Source organism: Serinus canaria, chromosome 26 (assembly GCF_022539315.1).
Source record: "Serinus canaria isolate serCan28SL12 chromosome 26, serCan2020, whole genome shotgun sequence".
NCBI classification, from domain to species: Eukaryota; Metazoa; Chordata; class Aves; order Passeriformes; family Fringillidae; genus Serinus; species Serinus canaria.
Window position 1 is genome coordinate 173,183 of NC_066339.1, and position 12,889 is coordinate 186,071.

At 48.3% G+C, this 12,889-nt stretch overlaps 1 protein-coding gene across 1 annotated transcript; it reads left to right on the forward strand.

Moving 5' to 3' along the window:
- The first annotated feature begins 346 nt into the window (after window positions 1-346).
- Window positions 347-12,669, forward strand: TIMM17A (translocase of inner mitochondrial membrane 17A). The gene is made up of 6 exons (XM_009097353.4): window positions 347-489; window positions 4,975-5,074; window positions 6,461-6,524; window positions 7,262-7,390; window positions 7,925-8,035; window positions 12,319-12,669. Exons 1-6 carry the CDS (start codon window positions 464-466, stop codon window positions 12,387-12,389), a joined length of 501 nt encoding a protein of 166 aa, XP_009095601.1. The 5' UTR covers window positions 347-463; the 3' UTR covers window positions 12,390-12,669.
- The last annotated feature ends 220 nt before the right edge of the window (window positions 12,670-12,889 follow it).

Here is a 12,889-nt window from a genome sequence, read left to right on the forward strand (position 1 = left end):
CAAAGTCCTGGAGTGACAGGTCAAAGAGCTTCCCACTGACCAAGGGTTAGATGGGGTATTGGGAAGGAATTCCTCTCCCTGTGAGGATGGTGAGGCCCTGGCCCAGGTTCCCCAGAAAAGCTGTGGCTGCCCCATGCCTGGCAATGTCCAAGGTCAGGATGGCCGGAACTTGGAGCGCCCTGGAATAGTGGAAAGTGTCCTTGCCCATAACGAGGCGTGGCACTGGATGGAATTTAAGGTGCATCGCACCCAACGCATCCCTCGCGCTGACATTTCTCTCCGCACGGCTGGACAACACCCCCATCCTCACAGCGCCTGTCAATCAGCGCCGGGGGCGGGGCCAGAGCATGGCGCACACGCAGATACGTTCCTAATCGGCGCCTCGTCCCGCCCTCCGCTGCCATTGGCCAGCGCGAGCCCACCGCAGCCAATCACGCGCGGGGAGGTGGTGGGGCCGAGCAAGATGGAGGAGTACGCCCGCGAGCCTTGGTGAGGGGATCGGGGATCGGGAATCGGGGATCGGGAATCGGGAAATGGGGAATAGGGATCTGTGAGCACCAGGAAGGGGCGGGGCGGGGGAGCGGTGCGGGAGTACTCCGCGGCCGCTCCTCGGGACCGCTCTCCGTCAGGGGGGCGGAGTTGACCTTGGTGGGGCCCCCTGAGGGAGGCGGGGGAGGCCGTGTCGGCCGTGCCGAGGAGCCCATTCGGAGCCTGGGCAGCCAAACCCCTCCGCTACCGAGTCCCGCGCGGCCTCCCGGAGCGTCGAGGGGCCGGCGGGGTCCTGCGACCTGCACGGCTCATGCGCCTCCGGGGGTGGCGGGCCCTGCACTGACGGTCCCCCGTTCGGGCCTTCAGCAGCCCCTTACTCGCAACATTGTCTCCGTCTCTCATCCTCAGCTTCCCTTCCAGCCTTCCATTATCCTTAGTGCCTCCTCGTTTTCAGTCCCCCATCATCGGCTTCCCTATCTTCAATTTCCCGTTTTCTCAGCTCCTCACATTTTCGGTCCCTTCTTCATCCCCCACAGGCTGCTCCCCTCCCCCTCTGCTCCCCATCTCAGATCATCTGTCCTCAATCGCCCCTCATTCTCAGCTCGCCTCTTGTCTCCACCCGATGTACAGCCTCTTCAGTCATCAGTCTCCCCTTCATCCTCAGCCACCATCTCAGTGCTCCCATCCTCAGTCCTCTCTCTCATCCAAAGCCCTCCCAATTCTCAGTGCTACCATCTTCAGCCTCCCATCTCAGCCTTCCTTTCATCGACAGCCCACCTCGCTCTCAGTCTCACCCACACACCACCTCAGCCTTCTCTTGTCCTTAATTCATCTTCAACCTCCCTTCAGTCCCCAAGTCCTCCCTCATCCTTGGCCCCCCAGGCTCCTGTCATGCCTCCCTTGGCCCTGCCCTTCTTCCTCTCCATTTCCATAAACCTAGCCTGGCCCCCTCCTTGCCAAGCTGGCAATGTCTGAATCCTGTCATGGTTCAGCACTGTCTTTGTAGACCTACAGAGCCACATCCGTTGCAAGTCAAAGGTTGTATTTGAGTAGTAAAAGGATTAAATGCAAGCTCAGGTGCAGGGTTACTGAATCAGGGGCAAAGTTTCTCATCATGGTGAGGGACTTGGGACAAGGGCCTGGAGTCACAGGCAGGACAGATTAGAATGGCTTCCCACTGCCAGAGGGCAAGGTTAGGTGGGATAGTGGGAAAAAATTCTTCCCTGTGTCATGAGGCCTTGGCCCAGGTTGCCCAGAGAAGCTGTGGCTGACCCATCCATGGCAGTGTCCAAGGCCAGGTTGGACACTGGGGCTTGGAGCAACCTGGGGTGGTGGAAGCTGTCCCTGCCCATGGTAGGGGAAGGAGTAGGATGAGCTTCAAGGTCTCTTCCAGCCCAAACCAGTCTGAGATTCTGCTCACCTTTGCAGACAGAGACCTGTGACAGTTCATGAGGCATTTCCCAAACTTTGCAGATTGCTCTCCTGACATGCATTAAGTTTGTCCATAAACATCTCCCCTGCCTTTTCACAGCATAACATCTGGAACATGAGCAAAGTAAATAGTATTTATTAATAGATTGCTGTGGGCTCTAGGTAATCCCAGAATTACTGAGGCTGGAAAAGATCTTTCAGACCATCAGGTCCAACCTGTGACCTATTGTCAACCTGTGACCCCACCTTGTCAACCAGACCAGAGCTCTGAGTGCCGTGTCCAGTCATTCCTTGAACACCTCCAGGGATGGGGATTCCACCACCTCCCTAGGCAGTCCCTTCCACTGCCTGACAGTCCTTTCTGTTGAGAAATTCCTCCTGATATCCTCCTCACCCTCCCCAGGCATAGCATGAAGCTGTGTCCTTAATGCTGTGCAGTTGGGATGTTTTGCTGCCAAGCCATGTGGGGCTGTTGGTGTCCCCCATTGTTCTGGCCCCTTGGCTGCTGGTCACCCTGTGGTCCTCCTGTTACCCAGCCCCTGGGAGCTGCTGTCCTGGAGTTACACTAGGTCCCTATGAACCGTTGGCACAGAGAAGAGGCCCCTTTGTTCGTTTAAACTGTGGCAGCCTCTGATTCCCATTGTTACCCAGCATTCAGGAGGGCTGCAGGATGCTGTGGGACTTGGAGGGAGGACTCAGCCCTCTCCCAGGCAGCCAGAGCTGGTGTGTGGCTGTCCTGTATCCCTGGGAAAAGTGAAGTCTTGCTCTGTGCTCTTCACATCTTTGAGAAATTTCTGGTGCTATTAGGAACAGGAACCCAACCTTATCCACTTGTTATTTCCCTATAGCCAGGGCTCCACTCGGAATCAGGGAAGCAATTAACAGTAATGTTTTGCTTGTAGATAAGTGCCAGATTAACAATGGAATAATCTATTTTCTTCTCCTGCAATTCTTTATGAGGTCAGGCAGTGCCAGGGCTGGGGGTGTTTTGTGTCAGCTCTGAGGGAGTTTGGAGGAGCTAACACATGCTGGCTGTGCTGGGATCAAAGATATTCTCTCATTTAAAAGCTGCTCAGAAAAGTTTGGAGAGTAGTTTAAAAGAAAAATTAGGAACCTTGAAGGTAACAGTTAATGAGGTTAAGGAGGGAAGCATTCCTTGACTGGGGTCTCATTAACAAGGCTTCAAGAATAAAGCAGCCATGATTTGTAGATTGGAATTCCTTGACTTTATGGATAAGGGAAGCCCACTTTACATAATCCATTTAGATTTCCAAAAAGCTTTTTAATGAGATCACTCTCAGAGAGTTAAAAGAGGAAGAGGGTTGGGATGTTTTATTCATAGCAGAGGAGATAAAAATCTGCACAGGAGATGTAAGAACAAAACAACAAAAAAATCCCTGATAAAAATGATGTGAGTTGCTTTTCATCTTGGCATCTTGGACAAGAGTGTGCCTGGAGCCTTTTCCTGATGCAGGAAAAAGTGGAAGGAAAATAAACTGTTCAATTATTGAATGCAGTTAGGGCTGAGGGGGTTGTAATGAGATGAGACCATATGCAGGCATGGCAGACAAACAGGAGGTGCTGGAGGATAAAATACACCCCCCCCTGCTTCCTGAGGCCTTGTGGGTTTGGGACCTGGATGTAGCTGTCACTGGGGACACTCTGTGTTGACACTTGGGTGTGGTCCTGGTGCCTTGGAAACAACCCAGCAATCCAAGGTACAAAAGCAAAGCCAACTTTGAGTGTGACCTGTGCGCGCAGGAGTTCTCTTTGTAAGGGGTTGTGAACCAGAGGGACTGAAAATTAGAGATACTTTCTCCAGGAAGAAAGCACCTTGTGGCAAAGCCTGCAGCACAGTGAGGGGGATTTGTCACCCCTCACTAGGGGAGGTCTGTAAGGTGGGGAAGTGGCAGGTCAGGGATAATGTCCTCATGTGCAGGAGCTGGAAGCTGCAGAGAACAGCTCCGGCACATGAGGAGCTGTTTCCTCAAGAACAGAAACATGATGTTACAAGTGAAATTGGAAGTGCTCATTGATGTTCCTGCCTGACAGAAACACTGAGCTTGCCATGGTGCTCAGATTTGTGACCTGCATGCTGTTGTAGGCTGATTTTTGCATTTTCTGATGATTGGCAGTTTAGGAGTTAAATCACCTGAGTGCTTGGCTGGAAGATCTAGATACAAGATGAAAGAAACCAAACAACTTTGTTATTCTGTGCTCTGAAATGACCCACAGTGACACAAGAAGTTAATGGCATCTTAAAGCTCATGTAATTCAGGAGTTTGGTTTAGTGTTGCAAGGCTCCAGTTCTTGGCAGAGGTTCTGCAACTGTAAATAAGGGTCCCTTGTCAGGTACTGACAGCCTGTGCTGCAGGAAGGTTTTATGCAAGGTTCTATGCAAGGTTTTCCTGGCTGCTTTATGGTGTTGGAGCAGGAATTGTGGGTGCTGTACCTCTGAGGAGATCTCTCTTTTGTTTGAATGGACTTCAGAGATCCCGGATGCATCAGGAAAAACCTTTCCAGCTTAGCAAAGATGACTTTGAAGTCTCACCTAAATAACCAGAAGTCTCACTTAAATAAGCAGAACTAATGAAAAGGACAAGTGATTCAAGAAAAAGTGTTTTGTGCCACGTGGGAGCTGCGTCTCATGGAATTTGGTACCTCTGTTCTCTAGGTCAAGAGAAGAATGAGATCAGAGAATTTAAAGCTATTTACACTATGTAAGTAGTGTAGGGCAGAGCTGGAATTCTGCAGGAGTTTTCCATGGTGGAAGTATGTCTCTCTACCTTGTGTGAGGAGTTCAGGCATTTCTGTATATTTGGTACTCCCCACTCCGGGGAAGTGGGCCAGGAGACTCTGGCAAAGGTTGAGTCTGTTTTGCTGTAATATTCTTGATTTTTTGTTGCTGCCTGCGCAGTTAGCTGGATGTGAGATGGTATAGCCACCAGGCTCAGTCTTCACCCCAGTTATACCTGCTGAAGTGCTGGATCCATCCCACTCACTTACATGGTTTAACATGATGGGATTCAATATTTTCATCTTTTTTCTTTCCAGTCCCTGGAGGATAGTGGATGACTGTGGAGGGGCCTTCACCATGGGAGCCATAGGAGGGGGTATTTTCCAGGCTATCAAAGGCTTCCGAAATTCCCCAGTGGTGAGTAAAATCCTCTGAAGGTGTATTGACTGCAGTCTTGCCTCCACTGTCCTTCCCCAGGGAGTGTGGCAGTGAAGGGGAAGGAGAATAAATCCCTGTGCAGGCAGCAGGGCTGATTAAAGACCTCTACATTGTTAATCCAGACCATGAGAATCTGTCCTGGCTCAAGATATTTCTTCATCTTTTGGGATAAAATTGCTGCTTCCTCGTTTGCTCTGGTGTCCGCAGCGGGACGCTGGTCGCTTGTCCCTCCTAACTGATGAACATTTTCCTCAGGATGGGAAGTGCAGCAGGAAAGATTCGTCTGCCTGTGGTTCTGTCTGCATGGAGGGACACGAAGCCTAGGCTCTCCTTCCTCTCCTGGCCTTTCCCTTTCTTTTAAAACATGGAATGACTCAATTATTTTCTCCTTCAGATTTATATTAAAGGGTATATTTTACTTTAATTAATCTCTTTTTAATCATTGCCATTTTTATTAGCTCGATTTCTTAATGCTCAGATTTGCTTTCAATGCAGGAGTGAGTAAGCAAGGAAGTGAAGTTTTGCAGATACAAGTCGGTTTTCACTTTTGGGATATCTGCTGCAAAATTTTGGCTATAAACTCATTGCAGAGACATTTGGTAAATTAAGATTCAATTGCTGGTTGAACATTAGTTTTAAAATTTCTCTGACTTCATAGATAAGGTGTTTTTGATATTAGTCTGACAATAAACTGTTAGTTTGAGGTGGGTTTAATAAATGTTTCCCAACTAGTCAGATCCTTCAGACACTTCACTTGCAAAGGACTATGTGCTTAATTGGAGTCTTAATTTTGCTTAAGACTTGCTAAATATACCTGTCCCCACTTCTGAGTGATTGTAACAAAAATAAAACTTGGTGGATATTCTTTAAACTGTGTTAAAGTCTGGGAGAATGTGCAATTGTTCCGTGGGGTCCTGGCTGACATGTTGAGTATTGGACTCTGGAAGGCTCAACATGAATTTGCTTCTCTTGACTACAATGACACCTACAATTGCACCTGCAGGAATGACTAAACATAGGACAACTAGTGGGATTGCCCAGCAGCTGGGAAGAAAAACATTAAACATGTGAGAAATCACTGCTTATCCTGATAAAATGTTACTGTAATGCCTCCTTCAGTCCCACTGAGACTGTGAACCCAGATTGTTTCCTGCCTGGTGACTGTAATTCCCATCTGTACTTGACAGGAATATTGTATGGGAGTGATAAATAGTGAAATAGGTGTAAAGTATGCTTTGTCTCAGCTCCTTACAGCTGCTGAGGGCGCTCAGAAATGTGTTGGACCTGTTGCAGGGTTTTGCAATATAGTCTCAGCTTGGCTGTAAGATTTTACTGTTTTCTTTTGACTGAATTCTCTTATTTTAGGGTGTAAACCACCGGCTGCGGGGCAGTTTGACGGCTGTTAAAACCAGAGCTCCACAACTGGGAGGTAATGAATTTTGGGGTTTTGTTGCACAGAATTGACTGTTGTTAGATAACAGAGTTTGGGAATGTAACATGGTGCAACTGCACTGACACCTGTGCTGAGTCTCAGCAGGTTTGTTGGCCCAAGCAATGGGTAAATACAGTTCTGATATATCCAAAATGGGTTTGGTTGGGGAAGAAACAGGCCATGTTCCTGGATTGATAAGCCAGCTGTAATAACTGGTCATATCTTAAACAGCAGAGCTCCCTGGAGCTTCTTCATGGTGTGGAAGGGGTTAAGATAAAACTAACTCATTACAAGGAGTGATCCAGCTTGGATGAAGAATAGAACTTGGTGACATTCATGCATGTGCTGTAGGATGCTGAACTCCTGAGGCCACAGGAACAGGGTTGGGTGAGGTGTGACATGACTCCCTATCATTGTCTGTGAGGAAGTATGTTAAAAAGGGATAACTCTGGAAGTTCCCTTAGCTAATCTGACTTTGTTAGGATGAAAGTTCCATTATAATCACAGTTTGATAAATTTTCTGTAGTTAATTATAGATTAGTAGCATCTAGAGATCATATGTAAAATGGGGTGAGAGGGGGATGGTGACATGTCAAGTTGGAAATTTCCCTGTATTGATTTTAACCTTATTTGGCTCTTTATGAGTTTGAATTTACTACATGTCTGAAAGGAAGCACAGTAACACCACAGCATCTGTTATGCAGCATAACTGGCTTTGGTTTGATTTGGAACAGGGAGCTTTGCTGTCTGGGGAGGTCTCTTCTCCATGATTGACTGCAGTATGGTCAGAATGAGAGGGAAGGAAGATCCCTGGAATTCCATCACAAGCGGAGCCCTGACTGGAGCCATTTTAGCTGCAAGAAGTAAGAAACTGGGGATATCAGCTGAAAATCTCCTATTCTCAAAACGTACAGTTCTCATTGTTATAGCAAAGCAACAGTGACACTCTAATTGGCATTTGCTGTCTCAGATGCTGAACAATAATCTGAAACCTTTTTCCTGTGCTTAGGAAAGTAATAATCAGGCTCCCAAATGTTCCCAGTGTTCCTTGAAGGGAGGATGGGGAAAGTTGCCCAGTAATTATCCTTTAATGCAGCTTAATGGATGCAGAATTACTGCTCTGAGTCTGTTTTAGGAGAGATTAAGGCATGAAGAGCGTGGTGAGGCCCTGACACAGGTTACCCAGAGCAGCTGTGGCTGTCCTATCCCTGGAAGTGTCCAAGGCCAGGTTGGATGGGGCTTGAAGCAACCTGGGATAGTGGAAGGTGTCCCTGCCCATGGAGGGGGTGGAACAAAATGATCTTCAGGATCCCTTCCAGCTCAAACCATCCTGGAATTCAATGGATTCTAACATGCAGCAAAGAAATTAAATGGTGGTTTGTGCTTTTCATTTCCAGATGGCCCTGTTGCCATGGTTGGATCTGCTGCAATGGGAGGAATTCTCCTGGCCCTGATCGAAGGAGCTGGAATTCTGCTGACAAGATTTGCCTCCACACAATTCACAAATGGTAAGGAGCCGGCAGAGGATGTGTCACAAGGATTTGCTTTGCTTATGTGCCCCTGGCAGTCATCTTACCTTAGAGTGAATAAGCACTCCCCTGCCAGCTCCTGAGGCTGTGTAAAGCCAAGAAGGAGCTGCAGGTGCTGATGACATGAGATTATCTCCTGCTGGGAGATGGGAGGTGGTATGGCTGAGAGCAGGGATGTCCCTGCTGTCCCTGGCTTCTGCCACATACATGGTGGCAGAAGGGTTTTACTCAGGGGTGAGACACAATGGTTTGAGGGAATGGCAGGCAGAAAATTGTACAAAAGAGGGGTGGTTCTGGCAGGCTGTGGTCTGTGTGGGGAACCCCAGGTAAATGAAAGGATGAAGACCTGGCAGGTACAGATACATGATTTCCAAAAAGGGTGGTGGTGATTCTCTTCTAAACTGCTTCAATATCTACATCCCTCTTTTCTTTCCCAAGTAAAAGGCAAGCAGAACTCTCACTGAGTCACATACTGTTGTGTGAATGCTTCCTCTGGAAAATCCTAAATACCTCTGTCAGAGAATCCCAGACTGGTTTGGGGTGGCAGGGACCTCAAAGTCCATCTCATTCTACCTCCTGACATAGGTAGGGACACCTTCCACTATCCCAGGTTGCTCCAAGCTCCGTCCAGCCTGGGCTTGGATACTGCCATGGATGGGGCAGGCACAGCTTCTCTGGGCTGTCTGGGTCAGGGCCTCATCACTTTCATAGGGAAGAATTCTGTCCCAATATCCCATCTAACCCTGCCCTTTGTCAGTTGGAAGCCATTCCCGCTTATTTTGTGATTCCAGGCCTTTGTCCGAAGTACCTCTCCAGCTCTCTTGGAACCTCTTTAGGCACTGGAAGGGGCTCTAAGGCTTCTGCTCTCCAGGTTTAACATTACCATCTCTTCCAGCCTTTCCTCATAGGAGAAAATGCTCCACCTTATTTTGGGAAGAACACAAACCACTAGTGTTGGATGAGTAGCAGGTCACTAATTCCCAAGTGAATCCTCTGCTGGGTTTGTTCACCAATATTCTTCATACAGCCTAAACTATGACAATTTCTGGTTTTTAAAGATGCTTGAAAATTAATTTACCTTGGAGAAAGTTTATCATCTGTCCATGACAATTAATTCTCTTTGGATTGTCCCACCACAGCTGTGTTGCTCCTTCCAGCAGCAGGCAGTGGATCAGGAAGCTCAATCCACGTTCCATTTCACTGGTTGCTTTATTCTCGGGCAAGTCACCATGGTTAAACTTTTCCAGAGGGGCCAAGGTCACCTCAAAAGCCCTAATGTGCAAGTTTTCAGCTCCTTTAGATGACTGGAAAGGTTTTCCTCTCCCTCCTCTGGTCGATTTCCCTGTTACAAACTTTGTCTAGTGCTACGTGTCCCTGCCCATGGCAGAGGGTGGAGCAAGATGAGCTTTAAGGTCATAGAATTCACAGAATGATCAGGTTGGAAGAGACCTTAAAGATTGTTGAGTCCAACCCATGCCCCAACACCTCAACTAAACCACAGCACCCAGTGCCACATCCAGTCTTTTTTTAAATACATCCAGGGATGGTGACTCCACCACCTCCTCAGGCAGGCCATTCCAGAACTTTTATCACCCTTTCTGTAAAAAACTTTTTCCTAATATCCAACCTGTATTTCCCTTGATGCAGCTTGAGACTGTGACATCTGGTTCTGTCAGTTGCTGCCTGGTGAAAGAGACTGGCCCCACCTGACCACAACCAACTTTCAGGGAGTTGTAGAGATGGATAAGGTCACCTCTGAGTCTCCTTTTCTCTAGGCTAGACAACCCTAGCTCCCTCAAACGTTCCTCACAGGGTTTGTGTTCCAAGCCCCTCACCAACATCATTCCCCTCCTCTGGACGTGCTCGAGTGTCTCAACATCCTTCCCAACCTGAGGGCCCAGAACTGGACACAGCACTCAAGGTACGGCCTCACCAGTGCCAAGTACAGGGGAAGAATGACTCCCTACTCCTTCTGGCCACACCATTCCTGATCCAGGCCAGGAGCCATTGGCCTTCTCGGCCACCAGAGCACACTGCTAGCTCATGTCCAGCCAGCTGTGGACCAGCACCCCCAGGTCCCTTTCTGCCTGGGCACTGTCCAGCCACACCGTCTCCAGCCTATCCAGCGTCTCCTGCAGGGGGTCATTGTGGCCAAAATACAGGACTTGGCACTTGGACTTATTAAACTTCATCCTGTTAGACTCAGCCTATCCATTCAACCATTCCAAGTCTCTCTGTAGAGCCCTCCCACCTTCCCACAGATGGACACACGATCCTAACTTAGTGTGGTGTGCAAATTTACTAATGAAAGACTCAATTCCCTCATCCATGTAGTCAATATACTAAACAGAGCTGGCCCCAGTACAGACCCCTGAGAGACACCACTGGTGACTGGCTGCCAGCTGGATGCAGCTCCACTCATCACCACTCTCTGGGCCAGCCATCCAGCCAGTTCTGAGCCCAGGAAAGAGTGCTCCTATCCCAGCCCTGTGCTGCAGCTTTTCCAGGAGTGTGCTGTAGGAGACAGTGCCAAAGACCTTGTCGAAGTCCAGGTACGCAACATCCACAGCCTTTCCCATGTCCACTAGGCGGTTCACTTGGTCATAAAAGGAGATCAGGTTGGTCAAATATAACCTACCCCTCCTAAACCCATGCTGGCTGGGTCTGATACTCTGGCCATCCTTTAAGTGCTGTGTGATGACACTCAGTATAAACTGTTCCATGACCTAACTGGGTACTGAGGTCAGGCTGACTGGCCTATAATTGCCAGGATCGTCCTTCCCACCCTTGCTGTGAATGGGCATCACACTGGCCAGCTTCCAGTCATCTGGAACCTCCCCAGTGAGCCAGGACTGTTGGTAAATGATGGAGAGCGACTTGGCAAGCTCATCTCCCAGCTGCCACATCACCCTGGGGTGGATCCCATCTGGTCCCATGGATTTATGAATATCCAAGCGGCTCAGAAGTTCTCTGACTGCTTTCTCTTGGATAATGGGGGGACCATTCTGCTCCCTCATACGATTGAGCAGTTCAAGAGGACAGTTATCCTGAAGGCAAGTCTTCTCACTAAAAACTGAGACAAAGGTGTTCTGCAGTTCCTAAGTTCCCTTCTGCATCTAATAAAGAACAAAGGTTAGTCTTACTCTTCCTTTTACTAATATATTTATAAAAACATTTTTTGTTATCCTTTACAAAAATCGCCATTTTAAGTTCAAACTGAGCTTTAGCATCCCTGATTTTTTTCCTACATGCTCTAGCAGCCCTCTTAAATACTCCCTGAGAAACCTGACCCTCCTTCCAAAGATAATACATCCTTTTTTGATTCCTGAGTTCCTTCAAAACCTCCTTGCCCATCCAGGCTGGACGTTTGCCTTGTCAACTTGTCTTTTGACACACAGGGACAGTCTGTTCCTGTGCCCTCAAGATCTCCATTTTGAAGCATGCCCACCCTTCCTGAACTCCTTTAAGGACTACTTTCCAAGAAATTCTCTGAATAAGTCTCCTGAATAGGCGAAAGTCTGTCCTCCGAAAGTCCAGTGTAAGTCTTATTAATGTTCCTCTTGACTTCACCAAATATTGAGAATTTTACAATTTCTTGATCACTATGCCCCCAGTGGCTCCAACCACCACATCTCCCACCAACACATCTCTATTTGCAAATAACAGATCTAACATAGTCCCTCCCCTGGTGGGCTCACCCACCAGCTGTGACAACCCAAATCATTCCACAATTCCATGGATTCTATGAAACTCAGAGAGAAGGGGTTCGTCTTTGGAGCAGCTTGAACAGTGTACTTTTCCTAAAAGAGAGCTGAAGACGGGTGTCAAACAAGGTCCTGGAGGGACAGGGCAAGGGGAAGTGGCTTCCCACTGCCAGAAGGCACAGTGAGATGGAATATTGGAAGAAATTCTCCCTGTGAGGGTGGTGAGGCCCTGACACAAGTTGCCCAGAGAAGCTGTGGCTGCCCCAACGCTGGAAGTGTCCAAGACCAGGTTCTATGGGGCTTGGAGCAGCCTGGGCTAGTGGAAGGTGTCTCTGCCATGGCAGGGGGTAGAATTGGATAAGCTTTAAGGTCTTTTCCAAGCCCAACCAGTCTTTGATTCTATGTAACTTTTGAAAATTTTTATGAAACCCAAACAATTCCACGGTTTATGATTCATTTTAAGAAGGATTTATATAAACAAACCAGCTGTGAATTCTGTTAATAGGAAGAATCTCCTGCATTTTGGTTTATTTGCCTTTTCCCCTGTCCCTCCTCCAGGCCCACAGTTGTCAGAGGATCCATCCCAGCTCCAGCCACCCCCATTCAGCGACTACAGACAGTACCAATGATGGTCCCCGACCACCTCCCCCCTCCCCGCCCTCTCCTCCTCCTCTTTCTCTTCCTTCCCTGTCCCTGAGTGGTCCCACCTGGAGGATGTGGAGGGGGTTTGTACTTAACACCAGTGGTCGTCCCTTATACACCATGCCAGGAGTACCTGCAGCATTTCTCAACGTCAAACTGCTCAGGAGAACTTTTAGAAAAGAAAATCTATTTATTCCTGATATATTCCATTGCTGTAATGTTACACATGTCTGGTAGAATACAAGGAAGTTTGAGACAAGGACCAAATAGAGTCTTGTCATCCTTTGGACACAGACTGGAGTGAAAGTCTTGGAGTCTCCTCTGGGATGTTGCGCCTGCAGTGAACGCAGCTGGAATGTAGCCTCTTCCCTGTTAGATTTAGGTTATGGGGCTGGAGGGGGAAGCATTGCACCTGCTGCCAGCACAGCCTCCTGCTTTTCATCTCAGATCTTGGCCTGACAGAGATACCGCATCTGCTCTGTGGTTT